Source organism: Meriones unguiculatus, chromosome 14 (genome assembly GCF_030254825.1).
Source record: "Meriones unguiculatus strain TT.TT164.6M chromosome 14, Bangor_MerUng_6.1, whole genome shotgun sequence".
NCBI lineage: Eukaryota > Metazoa > Chordata > Mammalia > Rodentia > Muridae > Meriones > Meriones unguiculatus.
In genome coordinates this window covers 65,374,443-65,399,733 of record NC_083361.1, presented here as the reverse complement: position 1 = coordinate 65,399,733, position 25,291 = coordinate 65,374,443, and the positions used below count along the sequence as shown (strand labels likewise).

The 25,291-nt window shown below is 37.8% G+C and overlaps 1 protein-coding gene across 1 annotated transcript in view; it reads right to left on the bottom strand.

Moving 5' to 3' along the window:
* Nucleotides 1-6,287: 6,287 nt before the first annotated feature.
* The window catches only part of Agbl1 (AGBL carboxypeptidase 1), an 887,605-nt gene continuing 868,601 nt past the window's right edge, over nt 6,288-25,291 (bottom strand). Inside the window, exon 22 of the mRNA XM_060367383.1 lies at nt 6,288-6,648. Within this exon, the coding sequence (XP_060223366.1) occupies nt 6,597-6,648 (52 nt within the window). The 3' untranslated portion in view covers nt 6,288-6,596. The remainder of the gene's footprint in view (nt 6,649-25,291) is intronic.

The window sequence follows — 25,291 nt, the reverse complement described above, 5'->3', positions numbered from 1 at the left end:
TGATTTAGTTATTGTATCCCAACATGTGCTAGAATATGATGACTACAAATAAAAATGCATCCATGAAAATGTATAACAAAGATGTCTCCTTTAGCTTTAACTATGTTTCAAATCTTTAGGCTCCACACTTATTAATGTAGGATAGTATGGTTATATCAAATTATAGAAATCGTGGTAGAGGTAAGAGATGAAATGATCCATCTTCAACTTGGATCCTTAGGCTTAATTTGGCCAGAACTGTTTTGGGCATATTGGTATGCATTCGGATGGAAGTAAGCTTCAGCTAGTTCAATCTTATTTATATGTAGAAATTAAACATAAACAAACTATGTTGAATTAAATGAATCATTTCTTCATTGTACATTGTTTAGCTGTTGTACATTGTTTCCTGTGTTATTAAATGAAATCAAAGAAGCAACATTTGTTCAAAGAACGAGCTAAGGAAATAAAGGTAATTTGAAAAATTATACCCTAGTTTAAACCGTGTTATCATCACTGATTTACACAGTATCATATATTCAATGCACACGGCAAAGAGGTTCAAATACAACTGAAAATGCTAAAAGAGTATTAACAAAGAATACCGCATGTGAAAACCAATGAATAGATTCTTATTCATGTGCTAAGGCTTACATGGAAATCAGACTGAATTTTGTGGCATACACAGACTTAAGACAATTTGTCATGGCACTTCTAGGACACTTCATTCATCATAAAATTATAAAATACTATTGTGTTATGAGTATTTTCTGACAGAATAATCACATTTGGCTATTTCTATCCTTGCAAAGTGCTATGCAGGAAATCTTGTGTGGTCTTTGCAGCACTCATATTGATGTTGAAGGATTCAAACCATGATCAAGTTGTGCGTGTATTTTTAATCTGAAATAAGCCTCATATTCCCCTCAATAAGACAGTCAAATCTTCCTGTATTTATGCAGAACTGAAGTGTGACTATGAAGTTAAAAGTTGTTGATGGTGTATCAAAGAGAAAGGAACCATTTCTGAAGACTGGGGCTAACATTGTTTCTGACAACAAATCTAGCCTCCATGGCTTTGTTGTCCTCTTCACCTAAACATTCAGGAAAAAGTCCTCTTCACCCATGAAGCTGAGCATTTGAGGAAACCAGGCTTGTCATAAAACAGAATCTAAATTTTGTTGCAAACACTTCAATCTCTCACCTAGATTCAAACTGGGACTCCTGCTATCCTGTAACTCTTTCAGAAAAAGTTACTTTTGTTTTCTGTTATAAAATAATGTACAGTCTATTGTAGCATAATCATTTCTGTTTGTCCTATTGTGAATAGCTTTATTTATTTATTTATTTTTAAATTCCTTATTAATTACACTTTATTCATTTTGTATCCTCCCCTGTGGTTCCCTCCCTCCTCCTGTCCCAATCCCTCCCTTCCTCCACCCTCTGCATACATGCCCCTCCCTAAGTCCACTGATAGGGGAGGTCTTCTTTTCCTTCCTTCTGATCCTAGTCTGTTAGGTCTCATCAGGAGTGGCTGCATTGTCTTCTTCTGGGGCTTGGTAATGCTGCTTCCCCCTCAGGGGAAGAGCAGGCCAATCAGTTAAATTAAATCAGTTAAATTTAATCAGTTAATTAAAGAGCAGGCCAATCAGTTCATGTCAGAGACAGTCCCTGTTCCTATTACAATGGAACCCACTTGGTTACTGAACTGCCATGGGCTACATCAGTGCAGGGGTCTTAGGTTATCTCCATGCATCATCATTGGTTGGAGTATCAGTCTAAGGAAAGACCCCTGTGCTCAGATTTTTTGGTTCTGTTGCTCTCCTTGTGGAGTTCCTGTCCTCTCCAGATCTTACTGTTTCCCACTTCTTTCCTAAGATTCCCTGCACTCTGCCCAAAGTTTGCCCTTAAGTCTCAGCATCTGCATTGATAGTCTGCAGGGCAGAGCCTTTCAGAGGTCCTCTGTGTCAGTCTCCTTACTTGTTCCCTCTTTTTCTCCTTCTTCTGATGTCCATCCTCTTTGCCTTTCTGGATAGGGATTGAACATTTTAGCAAGAGACCTCCCTCTTGATTAGTTTCTTTAGGTGTACAGATTTGAGTAGGTTTATCCTATATTATATGTCTATATGAGTGAGTATATACCATGTGAGTCTTTCTGCTTCTGGGATAGCTCACTCAGGATCATGTTTTCCATCCTGAGCCATCAGGGAAATGCAAAACAAAAAGACCTTAAGATTTCACCTTACACCCATCAGAATGGCTAAGATCAAAAACTCAATTGACAACACATGCTGGAGTGGTTGTGGAGAAAGGGGAACCCTCCTCCACTGCTGGTGGGAATGTAAACTTGTACAACCACTCTGGAAATCAATCTGGCACTTCCTCAGACAACTAGGAATAGCACTTCATAGTAAGATCCAGCTATACCACTCCTAGGCATATACCTAAAAGTGGCTCAAGTACACAGTAAGGACATCTGCTCAATCATGTTTGTAGCAGCCTTATTTGTAACAGCCAGAAGCTGGAAACAGCCCTGATGCCCCTCAGTGGAGGAATGGATACAGAAATTGTGGTGCATCTACACAATGGAATATTACTCAGCAATAAAAAACAAGGAAATAATGAAATTTACAGGTAAATGGTGGGGATAGCTTTATTTAAAGTAGGTGGAAAACTCCAAATAGACAAAAGACAAAAACCAATGAGCCTAAGAAGCCAACCCCTAACCGCTGCTTTTTTTCTCCCCATTTCCTGCCACATTATTTGGAAAAGCAGTTATCCTTGTGTTATTATTTTAAGAATCATAATAGATCCTGCTGGGGAAAACCACCTTTGTGGCAGATGGCATCTAAACAGACAAGGATTAACCTGGCAGAGGAATCTTCCTGTTAAACTCTAAACTCAGATGCCATGGATTTCCACCGTTAAGACTGGGCTGTCAGGTTTCCAGGGAATGACAAGCTTGTGTTATTTACAGTGTCTCCTGAAAAGGGCAGAGATAGACAGTTCGATTCTTCAAGGAGCTAGAGAACGGGATTGAGAGCATGCAGCGTGGGATGAAAGTGATGGAGCTCCCAGGCAAGGATTGCATGTTCACTCAGAGAAAAGAGTCCTGTGGTTTATTCAGCTAGTGATGACAGTACGTTCTTAACCTTAGACATGTCTCCTCTCTCTTTCTCTATTTGTTGTTTGCTTTTGCTACTTCATCTCCTCTTTCTTTTTCCTTCTTAGTCTCTCAAGTGACACTATGTTTCTTGCCAAATATAATGTTGACATTTCTCATAAAAAAAGTTCCATCCTTAACCTTATTCACCTGGCTACAGTGGCTTCCTGTTTGCTTAAGGAGGTTAAACTATAGCTCTTGAGCCTCTCACAACTTACCTTCTGCCCCAGCCAAGTATAAGAAGATAACATGATTGCTTTTCTGCCACTTTCTTGTTGGGTTCTGTGTCCTTTCTGGGTTTTCTAGATTCAGTTGTTTTTCCAATACTGAAGCGGTAACAGGCCCGAAAGTGAATGAGGTATGCCATATGCAGTTCCCAAGTCTTATAAAGGGCTATTTTAGACATTCGTACCTATAAATTTTACTTTATACCCTGTTCCAGCAAGGGTTCTTTACTGATTGAATGATGCTATCTGCTTCTGGTGTACATAAACATTATGCTTTATTTCCCTCCCAGTATTTTGTCTCCTTGACAAGTATATGGGTTTACAGTCTAATCACCCTGTTCAGTGGTACCCACCACATCTTTTTTGTTGTTGTTTTAGACGATCATTTCTTCATATTTTATAACATCTATTATAATCTGGGAACAATTCTTTAATCAAAACCAGGGACTAAAGACTTCTTCAGTAAGGTAGGGTTACATTGAACATGGATGAGGGCTAAGCTATGCAAGAAAATTCATGACTATATTCTCAGAAGCTTTGAGAACAGTAGACCAGGAATTCAAGGACACCACATAGACCAGCCTGGGTTATGTAAGGCATCGTATCAGAACTCAAAACATAAAGATTGTAAGGGCAATCTGATTTCCATACTTATATATTTGTGGGTTTCAGTTGGACATTATAATCAAAGTTCTGTTTCTCTTAAGGGCATGGCCATTGCATCTAACATTCTGTTAGCCAAGAGTCTTCGATTATAGTGTTAGAAAGCAAATAATATAGATTAGGTATAAAGCACTTCCATTTGAAAAGTGCTTGAGCAACCTACGTAATTAAGTTGTAGTCACGCCACAAACATCACAAAATTAACAATGGATCACGTCTGGAAATTTGTGATATAGGAACCATAAACTCTTTTGCAGAGGGGGGATTTCATTAAAATACAAAAAAAAAAAATTTGAATTTTTACAAACCCAGGCATAATTTCACTAGTCATTTGTTTGTTTATGTATGTAAAATAGGTTATTCTCCCACACATATTTCCTTTTTTTTTTTTTCAATGCAGTTTATTCAGGAACATTGAACAATCCTCGGACCCCGGGGAAAGCCAGCCCACAGCTTAAATAGCCTCTGGGTAGCCAGCCCAGGCGTGCCACGTGGGCAATGCAGATAGGTCCACCTACATGGAAGCAAGCCAGATCCTCGGCCTTAGCCAAATGTGGAGTTGTTCGTGACAGAGAGCACTCACCATCCGGAAGGTGGAAGGCAGAAACCAGCTCCATCTTTAAGGCATAGCATTCCGCAGCTCTCTACAGTTCCCCCTTTTTGTTTTAGACACATCAGGCAAGAGTAGAGGTCTGATCTCTGATATTAGAAATAAATTGGGACTTTGTACAGATGTTCATTTAGGTGTCATCCACCCAAAGAGCATCAGACCCGTCTGATACCTTTTTCTCAGAGGCGGGACCTGGGGCATCAACCCGCATGCAATCAGACATGCTCTTCTCTGGGTCCAAAGCGGCTGACCCTGAGTGCAGTGCTTAGCCTCGCATCCTGAGCGTATCATTTTAGCTTTTTATGGTATCCAACCATGCTTGGGGAGAATGTCCTGCTTCAATGGCTGTAAAGGCCTGAATGATCATGGCTGCATCACACTGTTGTGAGACTCTAATCTTGCATATATACCACAGGCAAACCAAGGAGACCAACACCAGAAGGCCTGCTAACACTCCCATGCCCGCCCATTCCTTCAGATGATTCATGGCTGCAGCAATCCATGTTGATAATCCTGTGGCTAGTCCTGTGTCCACTCTGGTAGAATTTACTGTGACAATGGCCACTCTCAGCTGCTCCATCGTAGTATCGAATTCTCCAGTCCAATTACCTAAAATATAGCTCGACAATTGTTTAGACAGATTTGCAGCACAGGAAAAATTCTCATGTTGTATGCTAGTGACACAAAGTCCAGCATACTTTCATTGACAGCCAGGTTGAGCGATTTGCCATAGGGTATCAATTTGCTCCTGCAAGAGGTCAATCCTCTGATTGAACACCATCAAGCTTCCTTTTAGTTGAGCATTAATTCCTTTATGTACAACTAAGGCATGAGCTACATTGGCTAAATGATTATTCAGGGTCTGAGCAGTCTGCCCAGTATGACTCATGGCTAATGCCCTGGTGGTAGCTCCAACAGCCATCAATGAGATGGTAGTAACAATGGTGGCTGTAGTTCCAAGATGCCTTTTCTGTCTGAAGAGAGTCATAGCGTGAGGGGCATCAATGGGCACAGGCACCCAGTGAGGCATGCGAGTAACCAGGGCATACCTAAATTTACTAGCATTCCAGCATTGGGCAAAAAAGCAAGTATCATTACCACAATTACTTGGCTCTATCTGGCTAATAATGAATAAAAATGGGGGATATAGACAAACAGGTGTGGGCTTATAGGAAATATTATGAGAAGCCTTAACCCCTCGTTGGAACATCCTGCGTCAGTTCTAGAACTAGCAGTGGTGGTGTCCGAGGTCTGAGTAGGTTCAGGAGACCATTGCCCCCAGGGGCGAGACGTGCTCCATGCCAATTGACTAACTCCATGTTTTCCTCCAATTTTGAAAGTCATTTAAGGTTCTTAAATTATTTTTCCCTTTTTTCTTAAATTTTTCATCAATTACACTTTATTCATTCTGCATCCCCCCATAAGCCCCTCCCTCCTCTCCTCCCAATCCCACCCTCCCTCCTCCCTCTGCTTCCATGCCACTCCCCAAGTCCACTAATAGGGGAGGTTCTCCTCTCCTTTCTGATCTTAGTCTGTCAGTTCACATCAAAAGTGGCTGTATTGTCCTCTACTGTGGCCTGGTAAGGCTGCTCCCCCCCCCCAGAGGGAGGTGATCAAAGAGCAGGCCAATCAGATTATGTCAGAGGCAGTCCCTCTTCACATTACTACGTAACCCAATTGGGCTCTGAACTGCCCTGGGCTACATCTGTGCAGGGGTTCTAGGTTATCTCCATGAATAGTCCTTGGTTGGAGTATGAGTCTCTGGGAAGTTCCCTATGTTCAAATTTTCTTGTTCTGTTGCTCTCCTTGTGGAGACCCTGTCCTCTCCAGCTCTTACTATTTCCCAGTTCTTACCTAAAATTCCGTTCTCCTGCCCAACAGTTGCCCATCCGGCTCAGCATCTGCTTTGATAGTCTGAAGGGCAGAGGCTTTCAGAGGCCCTCTGTGGTAGGTTCCTAGGTTGTTTCCTGTTTTCTTCTTCTTCTGATGTCCATCCTCTTTGCCTTTCTGGATGGGGATTGGAAGTTTTAGTTAGGGTCCTCTCTCTTGCTTAGTTTCTTTAGATGCACAGGTTTTAGTGGGTTTGTCCTATGTTGTATGTCTATATGAGTGAGTATATACCATGTGTGTCTTTTTGCTTCTGGGACAACTCACTCAGGATGATCCTTTCCAGATCCCACCATTTACCTGAAAATTTCATGATTTCCTTATTTTTCATTGCTGAGTAATATTCCATTGTCCCACACATATTTCCAAACCACAATTTCTCCTCCCTGTACTCCTCCCAGCTTCCTCCCCAACCAGCTCCCCTCTTCCTAGGTCCACTCCCTCTCTGTTTCCTCTTCAGAAAAGAGCAGGTCTTCAGGAGAGCACAACCACATAGGACAAAACAAAATACAATAAGGCAAGGCAAAAGATGTCATATGGAGGCTGGGCAAGGCAACCTATTTGGAATAAAATAACAGTCAGAGACATACCTGCTATCTGCTTTATTAGGAGTCCCACCAAAAATACCAACCTAGCAGACATAACTTTTACACAGAGGACCTGGTGCAGATTCATGCAAGCCCTGTGCTTGTTGCTTCAGTCTGCTCTTATTTCTGCCCACAGAATTCTTCCTATGGCCTTGTCCACCTATTTTTGTTTTCCTCTTAGGAAGAAGATAGACTTGGATTCTCCCAGAAAATATTCCTATCTGAGTCAGGATACACAGAAAACAATCACTTATCTTTAGCATGGTATATATTTGGGCAAAAAATGTTTTGTTTTGTTTTTTTTTTAAAGTATGTTCAGTTTTCCTAGAAGGAGATGGAAATCAGGCTGACCTATCAACCCATCCACAATTAGTGAGTCTGTGTTGTCAGTGTTTCATGTTCAGCTGACTTCCTGCACCATGTTCAAGTTAGGAATACTGGGACCCAGTTTAATTTAACAGTAACTTCTGTCCTGGGGTGACCATTCCATCAAGAATATTTGAGCACGCCTGAAGTTCGTTTGCATATAACCACTAGAGATGAAGCAGAGGCCTAGGAGGCCCTTGAACATACTGTAGTGTATAATGTAACTTCCTACATTGTCAGTCTCCAAATGGCATTACTTCTGGTTAAAACACAGAACCTGGGATATAATAACCAAAGCTCACTACACTGTTGGTGCCACATATGACTCATTCTTTCCCGTTTCCTTCATTCTTCTCTCGTTTATTACATCCCAATTGCAGTTTCTCCTCCTTCCAATCCTCCCAGGCCCAACCTCGGCAACGCTTCTCTCCTGGATCCTCCTCTGTTTCCCTTAAAAAAAAAATCAGGCCGTCTAGGGATATCCACTCAACATGGCCTAACAAGTTATTAAAAGCCTAAGGCCCAAACCCTCATATCAAGGTTGGGCAAGGCAACCCAGCAGGTGAAAGAATAAGAGACACCCCTTACACACACACACACACACACACACACACACACACACACACACACAAACACTGTTGGAAGTCCCACAAGAACACCAAGCTACACTGCCACATGCAGAGGACCCAGCTCAGATCCATGTAAGTTTGTGACTTCAGTCTCTGTGATATGTGATTCATAGTTTTCTGTTCAATTTCACCTTTCCAAAGGTAACTTCCCTCAGTTGTCTAGTATTTCAGATCTTTTAAATTGGAGTTAAACACACACACACACACTGAGAGAGGGGGAGGTTTGGAGGATCAAATCTATTAATCTAATTGCTGTGGCTTTTTGTCTATTCTTAAATGACACCAATGCTTTACTCTTGAATCACTCATAGCATGTCACCCAAACTCTCTTCTCCCTGACTTTACAAGTATGAACTCTGAGTCCAGTTTCATACTAGACAGTGTGGGGGAAAAAAAAAGAAACAGACATTCAACTACTAGAAAGCTGCAGTCTTCAGGGAACCATTGTTCAGAAAACCATTGAACACTAGTTAAAGAAGAAAGCCAGTAGCTCAAAAAGGACTCACACAATGACTCTGGGAGGAAAGAGGTCTGCAGCTGTGCTCTTTAGCCCACACCTGCAGTCATTTTTGAGTTATTTGACATGACATAGATAAGCAAACAGTTGGATTTTTTTCAGATCTTTAATCAATCATAGGATAGCAGTTAATATTTATGGAACAAACTATGTACATATTTAGCACCTAGTATTTATCATGTATATTGAACATGCCTGTAGATATTTATGGAATTCCTTAATACAACTTTGCAATATGCCTGCTTTCAACATCTTAAATTATGCATAATCTTTTTCACATATATGAGTACGATCCTTTGAATTAGAAAGTTTTTATCTTGTCGACCTGAGATAGAGCTAATTAAAAAAAAAAAAACATGTAAAAATGATTTAATTAACTAGTGAATGACTGTTAAAATAGTTATTTTCACACGATTAGAATAGTTATCAACTTATAGTTGATCTACACAAGGAGCACGAATGAAATTAGAGTTCTATATAGAATGTGCCAATATAACAATAGTAAATTACATCAAGTATTTTTAATCTTACAAGTAAATCCTGCTCATTTCTGGTCCTGTCTACATCTTATGTCTTCCTACTGTTTTCTTAGTGTATGCTGATTCACCTGTGATATTAAACGTGTTTACACCAATTTATTACATATGCAAGATTAATATCCTATTTTAATATCTTTTTTCCTTTTAAGTTAATTGTTACTGGTGATCAAATCCTAAAAGATAAATACTATTAACCTTAATTATAATTGTGGTAATTTATATTTTTAAATCTGAATATAGAAATGCATGACATGCTTATACTTCAAAACAGTATCTTCTAAATGACCTTCTTCAAATAAAAAACTTGAGGTTCAAGTGTTATGTTCAGGGCTCTGACCTCTGTAATCTAAAAATCTTACTCTGAATCATTCCTATACAGGATAAGCTCAGCATGTAAAATGTTCCAAGGATGGGGATATGGTCCAGTCAGCAAAGTGTCTCATAAGAAACCATAAGTACCTGAGTTCAAGTCATGAGAATGCAAGGCAAGGTGATTGATGCCTGTAGCCAAAAATTTATGAGAGGAGGAGAAAGACAGATCCCTAGAACTTACTGACCTGCCAGCCTACCAAAGTGAATGAGCAGCAGATTCCATAAGAGACTCTCTCCATTTCTCTCTCACACATACACAAAGTAGAGAAAGACACCTGATGTCAACCTCTGGTCTCTATACACAGTGCATCCTCATGCATACAAATGCATACTAACAGATACAAATACGATATATCTGTGTGCACATTCATGCACACAAATGCTGATTAACGAGTGCAAATACAACCTAGAAAGCACAACACACACTAAGGTCTGAAAACTCTCAATCATTAGAAGAAACTAATTTTAGAAAACACATTAATTGTAGAGAATAATTGGCTTTGTTACAATTCAATGAGTACATCCAGTATATTTTGATAACTTCCTCATAATATTACAATATTACTATTGTCAAATTTCCCAAAATGCACACACACATGCACACACGATAACATTATAATTGAGAAACTAAGTAAACAAATCAAAGAGTAATTTATTTAAGAATATTTGGGGATTCAGATATGTCAATTACCTATTCCTTAAGGAATATCATTCAGATAGAAAATTTCCTCCTCCTTTGTTGTTTAAGGCAAGGTCTCTTGTAGGTCAGTGTGGCCTCAGACTCATTGTTTACCTGAGGATAAACTTGGACTTCTGATCATCATGCCTCACATCTTCATTAATTTTGAAAAGCACTGTGCCTGTTTTATTTGGCGCTATAGATCAAACCTTCCTTTTTGGTAAGGAGGAATTTTACCAACTGTGTCTCTTTTCCAGCTTTGGAATATCACTTTTGTGTTGTTTTTAAACAAGATCCCAAACATTTGGTTTTATCTAAAAAAGACTCAAGAACTAGATGCTAACTCAGAGAGGCAGAGAAAACACCCAGCTGATCTTAGCACTCAACCACAGTTCCAGGAGGAAGAAGCTCCTTCTCCTTCTCCACACTGTGTTAAAGCCCTTCAAACAGAGTGCTCCTCCTTTCTACTTCCCCTGTGCCTCTCCATCTGTCCTCCTGACTTCCTCTCACTTCCCTTGTTTTTTTGTTTTGTTTTGTTTTGTTTTCACTTCCTGTCAACTGGTTGCTTGCTCTGCCTCTGGGCCTAGGGTTAGCTTTATTTTATCCTGTTTACAGAAAGCTCTTGGATTAAAGGGATTAGCTTTATTTTATCCTGTTTACAGAAAGCTCTTGGATTAAAGGTGTGTGCTAGAGCAGAGCCACAACACAACTAGGAACAGGTTTTTCCAGTACACAATCTCTGGGTTCACAGTATAATCAAATATCCTCCAACACTTTTAGGATGCTTTTACAAAGAACACACAAACACTAGGAGTGTATGAATACCATTAAAGAGCCTCTCCTCTCCTCCTTCCTGGTCCCCGGCTTGAAACTATGAATTTTACATTTTACTGAGGCTTATGGTAATGGTCTATGTCCACACATGTGTTTGTAAGCCTGAGTGCAACTTGTCCTACCTTTCAAACCCTGCTAAGCTTATTGGTTGGCTTCTCCAGGATAATTGAATTTGAGAATTGAATTTGCGATTTGTAATAGAAAGTGGTAACATCATATGACTACAAATAAGGTCTTGGCAACACATCTCAAGAGATTTGTTTAATGTTTCATGGGGAGAAATGGGGCAATTGATGATTTATTCACACATCCAGGCTTTTCAGACATTACACTGTAAAACAGGTTTCCAATCCTGCTGAAGAGCAATGGCTATTCCATGGCCTTAACAGTTCTCTCCCCAGGAGCTGAATCAAGATCATCTCAGTCTCTATTGGAAGAGGTCACAATGACACTGACCAGTATTTAGGAGTTCCACAGTGGGACTACAGCATGAAATTCATTGTCTTTGGTGTTTGCTTCAGAGAGAGACAGAGAGAGAGGGGGGAGAGAGAGAGAGAGAGACAGCACCGAAGTCCTGTGTGGATTTATTTATAAGCACTTGCCACAGGTCGGGAATCTCTTTCTCTCTAGGTTTACTGAGGCATTATTGACAAATAAAAATTATGCATATCTAAGGAGCACAATGTGTAATGACATCTGTATACCTTGGAAAATAAGCTAACAACAAGCTCTTCAACATATCAGTCATCTCTCATGGTGATTGTTATTTGTGGGAGTGTATATGGTGGTAAAAACATCAAATCTATTTCTTTGTTAATGTAGGTACTATGTATTTTATGTCGCCAATTCACCCATCTTCACACTGAGTACAGTTTTAGCATTTTTTCTACTTTTTATTTTTCTTTCAACTTCCAGGAGACAGCAATCCTTCCATCTTTCTATGACCTTAATATTTCATGTTCCTAGTATTAGTAAAATCATGCAGCAATTGATTTGGTGTGTGTGTGTGTGGTGTGTGGTGTGTGTGTGTGTGTGTGTGTGTGTGTGTGTATGTATGTTCTCATTCAGCATAAGATTCTCTGTGCTTATCCATGCTATAACAAGTTGTAAGTTTTTCTTTATTTCAGTGATTACATAATATTTGATTGCCTACATATGGAATGGTATATATACATACATATCATATTCTCTGTATTTCCTAATGACTTGATCAGCCAAGGGACACAGGTTTTCCTCATCCCTCAGTATGAAGATGTTGCAAAGTATATTAGAGGGCTGTTATCTCTTTGAGGGAGACATTTATTTATTTCAAATATACATGCATTAGCTAAACCCTATGGAAATTTGTGGGAGGGGAATAGAGACAGAATATACATGGGCCACAATGCTTATGTGCAGATCTGAGAACGACATACAAGAGACTGTTCTCTCCTCCAATCATCTGGTTCCCGGAATTTGAAAACAGGCTGCCAGGCTTGGTAGCAAATGCCTTTAGATCCTGAGGGATCTCAGCAGCTCGCCATTTAATGATGCCTCTGTACAGTTGTCGATGACAGCTGTAGTGACTTTTTCTTGCCACGTGTACAAGTCTTCTGTTTATTCTACAGACACAATGACACATGTAATCTTCTGACTTTTTGAAAATGGTTTACTCTTGTACCAGTCTCAACTAGAATTTGATGTGTGTCATCTGCTTCTGGAAACACAGTGAAAGTTTTGGATTTGCTCTATTTCAACAAGACAATTTATATCTCTAATACTATGGCATTGTTATAATTTATAGATTTGGGTGAGTAAGTAATATAAACAAAATAAGTTTAAAATATTGTGATAAACATATGATGAACAGATGTTCCTCCATTCCAGGGGAAATAGAGGTCATCAAGTTCCTTCTTTTATCTGCTTGTATCTAGCGGCTAAGGACTTAATGAGACAGACTGTGTACAAAGCAACATAAACAGTCCTCTATATTTTCATTTTGTTCTCTTTTCTTTTCATTCAGTAGAATAACTTAAAGAAGTGACTTTCAGCTGAATCTTTCAAAATTATTTATAAAATGTGTTCACTATACATTCCCCACAAACTCTATGACTTCTTAGGTGTCTTTAAGGATTACACAGTTACAGAGCTAATCCTATTTCCCTGAACAAGACAAAGGATCAGGGTAATAAAGATCCACTGAGGCCATGTAAACATAGATCAATGATCCACTGGTTAAGCTGAATCCGTTCTGGAAATAGGGATGTGGGAAGAGACTGAGATAAGAAAAATGGGCATCATTATTTTGGCTTTGGAAGAGACAGATAAGGCTAGTGAAAGGGCATTAAAGCAAATGAAAACAGAGATGAATGTGTTGAGGTGAGAAAAAGGAGAAAAAAAGTGAAGAAGAGGAGAAAAGCTTAGTGGAAGTCATTAATAATCAGGCAAAATAGGGTAGCTGCACTAGTTATCCGAAATACGGAATTTAAATTTTGTCATTCTTGCTTAAAAGTTACAAACAAAACAAGCAGACTTTTGGGGGAAATCTCTTCAAAGTCAGAAAGACAAAAATTAATACTGTGGGTTAGATTTTTATGGAATGTGCAACTTCTGCTGGTAAAACCAAGGAATGCTCATCTCCCACAGAGAAGTACACCCAGAGGAGTCCTTTGGAACATTACAGTACTTTACATCTCTTTGTGCTCTTGGATTTAATTTTATGCCTGTGCATTAGACTGATACATCTAATTAATGGGGCAGAGATAAGCAACAACACCTTACACTTGTATTATTGTATTTCCCAATATAAAATGAAAGAATAGAAAATATATTTTACATTTGATGATCAAATATTTTAAAAATATGAAAACCGCCACATATAGCAGGAGTCTTTTGTGTGTGCATGGTGTGAGTGTTTGGATGATTGAATGCAGGTGTACGCACGGTCAGTGTGTTCGGTGTACATGAACATGGAAGCCCAAAGCTGGATTTGGGGTGTCTTCCTTGGTCACTTTTTATCTCATATAGTGATTCAGAATATCATAGTTGTTAAATTTATAATAGAAGAGTTTATCTGGGCTTATGTTTCCTGAAAGCAAGCCCATAATACTAGAAAGCAAGTGACCAAATGTCTGGGACAGGACACTGGTGAGTCACATTTCATCGGCATACCAGAGAACAGAATGAACAAGCTGACATGAGGGAAGGTTGTAAATTCTCAAAGTTCATCCCCTCCAGTAATACTCTATGTCCTCCAAGGTGCACAACTTTTCTAAGTAGAGAATACAACTAGGAACCAGCCGTTCAACTTCCTGAGCTTGTGTGAAACACTACTCAGTCAAACCACCACACCTCATATTAGGTGTTTTTACTTGCCTCAACCTTGGCTTGGACTAATGTGATTCCCGTTTTTCAGATAGGAAAGTTGAGCCTCTGAAGCAGATGTATGCTAAAGCAAGTTCATATTGGTTTGTCAGAACTAACTGATAGAAATTTGGGGATTCAGTGAGTGGGTTGACATTGTATTGGTACTTTTAAATTGGTTATGATGGCAGTCCTAAAACTGGAGAGATTGGGAAATCTACAAATCACAGATCTTTCCTTCCTTCCTTCCTTCCTTCCTTCCTTCCTTCCTTCCTTCCTTCCCTCCTTCCTTTCTTCCTTCCTTCCTTTTGAGGGTCAGTGGTGATCTGCCCTTGCAAATCCCTGCTTGGGTACAGTGGAAAGGAACAGTCTAAACAGCTACAAGGTCTCAGAATAGACAGAAAATTTTCATTCTCCTAGTTTGAACATTGTAGTTCCTTCTGTTTTATCATAATTTGTTGGATCTGAATACAACCAGCTAACTAGAGAAATGTTGGCATTGGATCTAATGTATGGAAAGTCTATTTCTCTAAAACGATTAAATTTTTATCTCTGTGGAGGCCTGAGACAAGGCTAAGCACACTACACAGCACAGCCTCCTCAGCCTCCTCCTCCCTCAGCTTTTAGTTCTAGGGCATCCCACACTGTTTCTCAGGCTTGCTTGCCTAGTGCCAAAGTCTTGTTTTCATTACAAGTTTGGGTTCAAGTTAATTAAATTTCTGCATCATTTCTAAATCCTCCCCATCCCTACAAGAGTAAAATATTTTCTTCTCATTCTAGATATTTATTACCTATTTAACAATAAGCATTCTGTGTTAAACACCTGTTTAAACTGTTTCAAACTTCTTAGCATATTAAATGCGATTTTACTTCATGTGTGCATCTCACCATGTCAGCACTTCCTTTTTTTTCATGTCCGTAGACATATTCTGATATTCCTTAATTCACTTTAGGAGACACAGAGCATTCTACCAAATTAAAATAGGAAGTTTAATTGCCTTAATAATAAACAGGAAAACTGTTTGCATGGTTTTGCTCTTAGAAACTGTGCCAAATGAATATTGTCTTAAATATATCTTTGAATATATTTGTGGATTTTTCCAGGGTGGATTCATAGATATGAAAAAGTTGGAAAAACATGTGTTACTTTTTTCTTTACAAAAATGTCTTTATAATGTTTATTTAATCACTGGGGAATTAAGTTTTTAGAGTTTCCTATAAATATATTTACTTACTATTTTTACGTAATTAGCTAATTGTCTAGGTCTCTGTATTGAATCTCATCCACACATTTATATTAGCACACATATATGCCCATGCTCTATGAGTGTGTCTGTTTCTTGTGTCTTCCTCTTGGTGGTTAGCTTATTCTGAATATGTTTATCTGTACTTCCATTAAATCAAATACCTGAACAATGTTTCTCAATGCTGGGTGATTTCACATGTGGCATTTCAGCCTTAATCTCTGCAGAGATGATAGACCAGAAACACAGGTAAGTACAACATTCTCTCACACCTCACACACGGGAAGCTTGAGTTGGCCACTTGGTTTTCTTAGAATTAAGATGAACTTGCCTGCATTTCAATTCCTTTGTATAGATTTTATGATCAGGCTCTTAAATTCAAGGAGCATACTATTGAAAATTGTCTTTTAATAAAAACTTTACTCAGTGGTTGATTATGGCAAGAGTCAAGAGTTTATTACATTGATCCTTTATTTTTATTGTAGTATAAATCTATGATTACTCAGATGTTTTGTAAAGATCCACTGTGTGTGTATATATATTTATACATACATATTTATACATATATACATATACATTTATACATATATATTTATACATACATATACACTGTGTATATATATTTATACATTTATACATACACACACATATTTATACATTTTGAGGGTTTCTCTGTGTAGCCTCAGCTGTCCTGAACTCACTTTGTAGACCAGACTGGACTCAACCTCACAGAGATCTGCCTGCCTCTGCTTCTCTGAGTGCTGGGATTACAGGCATGCACCATTGAGCAGAGCCTAAAGTGCATGATTTTAATCCTAAAGATCAGTCATGTCTGTGAATATATTACAACAAAATTACTTCATTTTCTTATAATGTTCCATAGGAGAAAGTTTCAAAAACATGCATTATTGTTTGTTATTGCTGTATAAGAACTTGACTATTATATATAATATATATATGACTATTATATATATATAAATTTACAATATAACATTGTAAAATAAAATTATTATACCTAAATAATTTGTATAGATTCCCTGAGATTCTTCTTAGTAAATACACATATATGAGTAATTAGAATTTTCTAGAGTTTTGTTAATCATTTACATTCTATTTAAATTTGTTTCTCCCTTAGTTATTATGTCTCTTCCTTATTGGGATTGCAGGGAAGTGGTTGCTTGACCTACAGGAGTGAAATCTGTTAGACTTTATAGGTTTATTTCTTAGTTATTTTTCTACCACTGCCACAAAGCACCATGACCAAGACAACTTACAGAAAAAAAATATCATTCAATAGGGTCTTAAAGTTTCAGAGGGTTAGACTCCATGATCATCATAGTCGATAGCATGGCAGCAGGCAGGCGAGCATGACACTGGAGCAGAAGCTAAGAGATTACATCTGATCAACAAGCATGTGAGAAACACATACACACACACAGAGTAGGCTGAGGAGACATACAGACCGAAACATCTTGTAGGCAGGGTAATTTTGTGGTCCAAGTTTGTTGGTGGGTTGGTGTTCCCCTCCTTCTATTAAGAGACTTGTCCAGTTAGAGGATGTTCTCTTCAGTCTCTATGATCTCTGCTACTAGGAGTCTCTGCTTGAGTCTCCCTTATATCCTCCCAGTAGCCTATCCTGACTTAGGTCTCTAGCTTGTTACAGAGCTGTCCCCACCCTCAATTTTCTGGGTCTTCCAGACTGCCTCTGACATAAACTGATTGGCCTGCTCTTTGATCACCTCCCCCTGAGTGGGGGAGCAGCCTTACCAGGCCACAGAAGATGACAAGGCAGGCACTCCTGATGAGATCTGACAGACTAAGATCAGAAGGAAGAAGAGAGGAACCTCCCCTATCAGTGGACTAGGGGAAGGGTATGCTTGAAGAAGGGGGAAGGAAGGTGGGATTAGGAGGGGAGGAGGGAGGGGTTTATGGGAGGATGCAAAGTGAATAAAGTGTAATTAATAAAAGTTAAAAAAAGACACAAAGTTTTTCTATAAACATAGAGCAATAGCAATAAATATCTGAGTGATGAACCCCCCAAAAACTCATGTATGTAATACAAAAGTAACTGTAATAAAGACTGAATATAGCAATCAATTAAAAACACTGTAAAGAACTAAAAAAATAAACAAACAAACAAAAAAAACAGCTCAGACTCTAAGATCAACAATTAATCAATGGGACCTTTTGAAATTGAAAAGCTTCTGTAAGGCAAAGGACACTGTCAGTAGAATGAAACGACAGTCTACAGATTGAAAAAATATATTCACCAATTCTACATCCCACAAAACGCTAATATCCAAAATATATAATGAATTCATAAAATAAATACCAATAAATAAAATAACCCAGTTAAAAGATGCAGTACAGAACTAAACAGAATTCTCAACAGAGGAATCTTGAATGGTCAAGCAGCACTTAAATACATGCTCAAAATCCTCAGTCATCAGGGAAATGCCAATCAAAATGACTCTGAGATTCCATCTCACACCTGTCAGAATGCCAAAGATCAAAATCACAAGTGACAGAACATGCTGATGAGGATGTGAAGAAAGGAGAACACTTCTCTATTGCTGATGGGAGTGCAAACTTGTACACCCACTTTGAAAATTTCAATCTGGCGCTTTCTCAAAAAATTGGGAATAATTCTACCTCAAGACTCAGCTATATCACTCCTGGGTATATACCGAAAAGACTCTAACATATAATTAGGACACCTGTTCAACTAAGTTCAGAGCAGCTTTATTTGTAATAGACACAATCTGGAAAACCCTAGATATCCCTCAAGCAAAGAATGGATAAAGAAACTGTGTCACATTTACACAACGGAATACTAACTACTCAGCTATTAACAACAAAGAAATCATGAAATTTGCAGGCAAATAGATGGAACTAGAAAATATCATCCTGACTGTGGTAACCCAGGCCCCAAAAGACACACATGATATGTACTCACTTATAAGTATATTTTAGCCATATTATTACAGGATAAACATACTACAAAGCACGGACCCAAAGAACTTAAGTAATAAAGAGGATTCAACGGAGGATGTCTTCAAATATTTTAAGACTTTAAAAAGATCCTCTGCCTTCTCCTCCACTATTCCTTTCCCCCAATCTCTCATACATACATACTGGTGATCTGTCCCATACATACACTTTTACTCAGGAAGTGGAGCCTAAATGATAATTCTTAAAATTCTTTCATGTTGTATAAGAGAATGAAGTGTTCCGTCCCTGTCACCACCAGGAAGTGTCATGGTAGGGTTCCAAGAACATGAATGGATAAAACTTTATGAACAGGCTGTGTACATGCTACTACAGTATGTGCTACTTTGAACATACATAACTCAAATGAACATACCTGATATGATCCATGTTTATGAGAATATTTTGATTTTTTAACTTGTTTTTCCTTTTGTCATTTTCATTGCTTTATGTGTGGGTGTGTTCTGTTCTGTAACTACTGAGAAATAGAGTACTTTTCCCTTATATGTTTTACTGACGAATGTATTTACAAATTTTTGATAAGCTTTTGTACCTGCAAACAATGTTGGTTAGGCTGTGTTTTGGCAAGTTGTAGATAAGCAGAGCTCTGCACTTGCCCGGTTTAGTCCACAGGAGGTGTATGTACTAGATCCCATACCACATCCCTATTTTATCCTATTCCCAGCAGCAGTACAGGGAGGTGCAGTCTCCTCCATGACCTCAATAACATGTCTAATATTGAACTTTAATATTTTTAACATTTTTTCATTTAAAATTGCATTTTTTAAAATCTTGGAAAATACTTAGACTGGCATTTCAATGTATTAAAATACAGTCAAATTGATTTCCTTTTTTTTCCCCTCTTCAAAATATGGTTACTAATACATTTGCAGCAGTAATTCATTTCCTCAATTTGAAGTATTTAATCATGCATATTTCATAGTACCTTCTCAGCCGATTAAACAGCTCTGTTAATTTTGTCATTATATCTCATTTATATTCACCCTTTTTTGAATGTTTCTTTCTCCTAATCATGCTTATGGTAAGTTTTTTTTTTCCTTATTCTTTCTTTACAAACCAAAAATGAGTCTCGCTTTCATGCTTTGTTCATTTCCTTATGTTTATTGGGTCTTTCTATAATTTTCTTTGGATTTACTCATTTCATTTTTTCATTCTAATTTCTTAGCTTTTTTTTTTTCCTTCAGATCTTGGTTTCTCAGAAGGTAGAGATATGCTTGGATTTTCAACATCCCTATTCTTCTGCCTCCAGCCAAAAAGATAAAAGAGTTGGTGTTACTCCTGGGAGGAGCCCTGAAGGATACCCAGGTCGCAGAGTTAGGTCATTGGAGCACATCACTGACTAGGCTGTTGAGACACACACTTTCCTTCTGCTTGCATTCCGGGTCACAGAGTCTCAGAATTAATCCCCTCCTCTCTCTGTCACGCTGTCCCTCTCTCTTTCTGTCTGCCTCTCTGTTGTCCTCTACGTGGCTACCTCGATGTGAACTAGCCTCTTCTACCATGGACTCTCGCAGTAACACAGTGTAGCACATGCCCGAAGTGGCAAAGACCAATGACTCTAGAATAAATTCTCTACGACCAGGAACCAAATGATTCACTCAACCTTTTAAGGTGACCAACCCGGTTATTTGGAGTTAAAGACTATTTTTTTAACTCCTGCCGAGTAATAAACATTTTACCCCTTTTAAGAGCAAACTACAGGGCAGGGGCAGCACAGGGCTTTTGTACGCCACACCAAAGAAGACCAAAGGGTCTGCGCCGCTTAGCACTGCTGCTATCTCTCCTTATCAGGAATATTAAATATAGGCCCAAGGGCATGATGGGATATGCAAGAACATGAGAAAATCTGAGAAGGTGCTCACTGTTATTGACCTCAATGGTGCATTCCCGGCATGCAACTGAGCTGGAGCATCTCCTTGAGAATTAAGTTTCTGCAGTACAGAGTATTAGAAGGCATCCTTTTCTTTTTTTCTTTTTGACTTTGACCTCCCTCTCAGCCTTTCTCAAAGAGTCTCCTTTTCATATATTTTCAATCTTTTCATTACCTTGGTGTGTGTATAGCAATCATTATGGTTTTTACTTACATGTCCCTAATGATTAATGGTGCTGAACATATTTTCATCTGTTTATGAGGCATTTTGATACCCTCTTTAGTGAATTGCCTCTTCAAGTCCTTTGTCCAACTTTAATTGGATTAGCTGTGTTTCCGCTTACTAATTATTGAAAGTCTTTTTTTTTTCTTTTTACAATTCTTCAATGATCATTTGTCGCAGTTTTTATTGCAAAGATCTCTTCCAACGTGGACTTTCTTTTTTATAATTGAGATGTTTCTTCTAAGAAATTAAATTTCTCAGTTTTAGCCAAGTTTAATGTTAAATTTTTGTACATACTGCTGTTATGATCTATTATTTAAGTCTTCCTTGTTATTTCTGTAATGCCTTTATTAATATTCTTTTAATATTCTTAATAATAGTAATTTTTAAAATCTTGGTTGAGTTCTATAAATTTGATCTCCAAAAATCCAAATGGGAAGTTGCTTATATTTGCTGTAAAACATTTGTTTTCTAATTCATTAATCTGTCTTTATCTTGTTACTTCTTCATTTAAATATTTTTGTGAGATTAATTGGATATTCTTCCCATCCATTCTTGAGATGTGCACATGGGTCATTGGTTTTTTGAAGCTGTTTTAATATTCATACTCATTAAAACATCTTCAGAGCTATCTCTCCTCTCTGTAGAAATTTAGTGTTTAAATATTCAGATTTTTTTTTAGTTTAAATTTGATTAAGAATACTTTTTGCCACTTATTTGAAATTTTTCTTGTTCCTTTCTTGCTTAAAGGCCACAGATCTGCTCTTTATCGTTGACATATAGTTTGGTTCTGTTATGATTAGGGAATAGTTGGCAGGCAATTTCCCTTTCAAAATTTGCTTTCAAACCTACTATTTCTTTGTCATTTTTATAAATAATATGTCTAATAAAATAGACATTTTGCTAACACTGGCTACTGTAGTGTTCTATATGTATCAAAGAAGTCATATTCACAAACATGACCTGGTTTTCCTGTATTCTTGAAAAGTTCTTGTTGCTATGCTCTGTCAGTTAATGTATCTGAATGCTTCTTTTTTTAAATATTTTATTTATTTAGTATTTATACAGTATTTTACCTTCATGTATTGCCTGCATGCTAGAAGAGGGCACCAGATCTCATTTTATATGGTTATGAACCACCATGTGGTTACTGGGAATTGAACTCAGGACCTTTGGAAGAACAGCCAATGCTCTTAACCTCTGAGCCATCTGTCCAGCCCCCTATCTGAATGTTTCTTATTGGATTTCTGAGTAATATTACTGATCATCTTAATTCTTCAAATATCCACATTAAAAATCTGTTATACATTACAATTTTAATTTCTTTACATGTTACTTGAGGGTTAATCCTTTTCTGATTATGCAATTCCTCTGTTCCTTTGGCAGTACTTTTACATATATAGTAAGCTTTTCTTTTTTATTAAAATAAAGTAAGCCAACTTACTTATTAATTGATTGCCTAAAACATCTGATTGTCTATATGCTCTGAGCTTTGGCATTTTTTCCCCCAGTTCTTTCAGGTTTCAATGGTGCAGTATCAAATTTTCTATTTGATTTGATGCTGCAAATGTAAAAGTTCCTTGAAGAATGAGGTAGTTACTGAACATGCAGTGCACCCCTCTACAATGACCTCCTTCCAGCTTCCCCTGCTCTGCCTTTGTTGTCAATTCTTTACTACATATATCTACACAGAGAGATACATTATACACATACACATGTATATAAATATATCTTTAAACCTTATCTTTATTTTTTCCTAAACACAAACTTTGGTCTGCTTTAATCAACTCTATGACAAACTGAAACAAAAGTCTCTCTGTATAATCATTTCAGTACACAACACAATATAACACCATCAACAACCACAAAGACCTTAAGATCCAGAGTCCAGGAAACCTTTGATTAAGAAGTATAAGAATCATGTCACACCGTTCTTCTCAAATTTATAATTTAATTTATAGAGAAACAACAAAGACTGATCCTTTGGTTTCTAGATGATTAATTTGATGTTTCCTGGCTGGGCTGGTATTCTGGGTGAGAGAAGTGCTTTGTCCCTGAAGAGACTTCAAAGAACTAATGCCTAGAATGAAGAAAACATCACACTGATTGCTGAGTATCAAACCGAGAACACATTGAAGATGAAATTAATGTTTCATTCCAGCCCAACTTTCATTCCTAAACACAAAACCATTCAATAATTATAGTAAACCTACTTAGAAGTGAGTGAAACGTTCTGGCCTTGTTCCTTTATGAAAGAACAGACAACAAAAACTATGTTTGAATGAATTCCACTAATAAAGAAAACCGTAAGTATTACCTCATTAAAACCCAGGGAAATATTTCATTCATGAGAAAAAAAAATTGAATTTGTATTAATCTCAATGTCACTTTAATTTGATGGTACTAAATAAATACCCAGCGTGTTAAACACAGCATGTGTGCACTTTCAAACTAGGTTTGCAGGGACTCTATCCAACAAGTTGAATCCCCCTTAGCACTGTTCATCCTAAAATTTGTGACACAAAAAGCAATCCAGGATAAATCCACCATTGAAAGAGATTTAGACTTGGAGTTGGAAGCTATAAGATGTATTCAACTCTACTTCCAAATACCTGTTTGACATTGAGCAATTAAATTATCTTTTAAAAATTCTTTGCAAATGTATCCATGTAGATATATTATTGTTACCTCAAATTCCAGAGAGATACAAGGAGCATGAAGTTAAAGTGATCTGGTGTCCCTGGGCAGTTTACAATTTCAATTTAGTCTGCAAGTTTAAGCCAAAAATGCAAATGTATCTGCTTTTCTTCAGAGATCATACTTGGGCAGAGTGCAGGGAATCTTATGAAAGAAGGGAGAGATAGAAAGAACTGGAGGAGACAGGAGCTCCAAGGAGACCAACAGAAGCAAAAATTCTGAGTCCAGGTATCTTTGCAAAGACTGATACTCCAACCAAGGACCATGAATGAAGATAACCTAGACCCCTTGCTCAGATATAGCCCATGGCATCTCAGTGTCCAAGTGTGTTCCCTAGTGAGGGGAGCAGGGGCTGCCTCTGACATGAACTCAGTAGCTGGCTCTTTAATCACCTCCCCTTGGGGAATGTAGCTGTACCAGGCCACGGAGGAGGACAATGCAGCCAGTCCTGATGAGACCTAATAGACTAGGGTCAGGTGGAAGGGGAAGAGGACCTCCCCTATTAGTGGACTGAGAGAGGGGCATGGGAGAAGAGCAAGGAAAGGTGAAAGTGGGAGGGGATAAGAGAGGGCCTACAGTTGGTATAAGAAGTGAATAAACTGTGATAATAAAAAAAATATGAAATGGAAGTAGAAAATGAAAATTGTAATATTCACCTACCCAGGGCAGATCAAATCAGGTAACACACATGAACACACTTCAATGGAAAGAGGTGCACATTCTAGAAGAAATATTATTTTTTTACTCTGGGCAGACCTTCAGCTGGATTCTCTTATAGAAGCCCAAGGAGTCCCAGAGTAAAGTTTATTTTTAAAGAATAGACTTTCGAGATGCTGCCTAGGAAAATTAATCAGATTAGAGAGCACAATAGAATGATTAAAGAGGAAGAGTTGATGGGAGCTTAGTTGGATTCTACAAAAGTTTCTGTTTCTCCAATTGTCAGACATTGTATGCTAACATCCAACATGATAACATTAAAAAGAAGGGTTTGTCAAACTATTGAAGCCATGAAGCCCTCTGTCATGAGTGTGATTGGCTCCTATATGATATAGGCCAAGGAAGTTATCTTGCATCTATGTTGATGTGAAGACACAGCATCAAGTACTATCAATGGGCCAATCCTTTTCAAATTTGCTGGTGCTGTGATCTTGGATTTCTCAACCCCAGGACTACTATAAATATGTTGTATCACTTATAAGGTTCTTAGTTTTAAATATTTTGTTAACAGAAAGAATAAGTATCTAAGATCTTAAGATATATATGCAGACACACATGCACATATAAAAAACAAATTATACACCCATACACCATAATGCCAGTATGTAATCAAGGAAATAAGCTGAATGTGTTGTTGCAATTTTCATGGTCTTTCACCACACAGCAGGATGACTGGAGACAACTTCAAAGCCAGTCATTTTTCTTCTTTTGATACACTGGGAACTATTCCATGGAATCAAATTGTTTATTAATAGCATCCTTTAATCAGCTCCTTATCCGTGAAGATTGTATCTATTTCTTTACTGCTATTATTTGTTTATTCACTGTGACATTTTAAACACTGGTATATCAGAGTTCATAAAAACCACATACATAAGGACCATGTATTATTCTTCTATGTTTAAACTAAAACCAGGCATCTGCTGTGTCTAGGTCTTGAAAAAGTATTCCAGTTTAGAAATAAATTATGTTTTAATCTTAATTTGATGGTTCATAATTATTGTGCCTCAAAAATCTGAAGTACATAAAAGATAATAAAAATATGATCTCATGTAGAAAAGAAAATGTTTAGTTATCCTTGCTTTCTATCTTGTGTGCGACACATATTAATCTCTAAAAAAGAAAGCATTCAAATTAT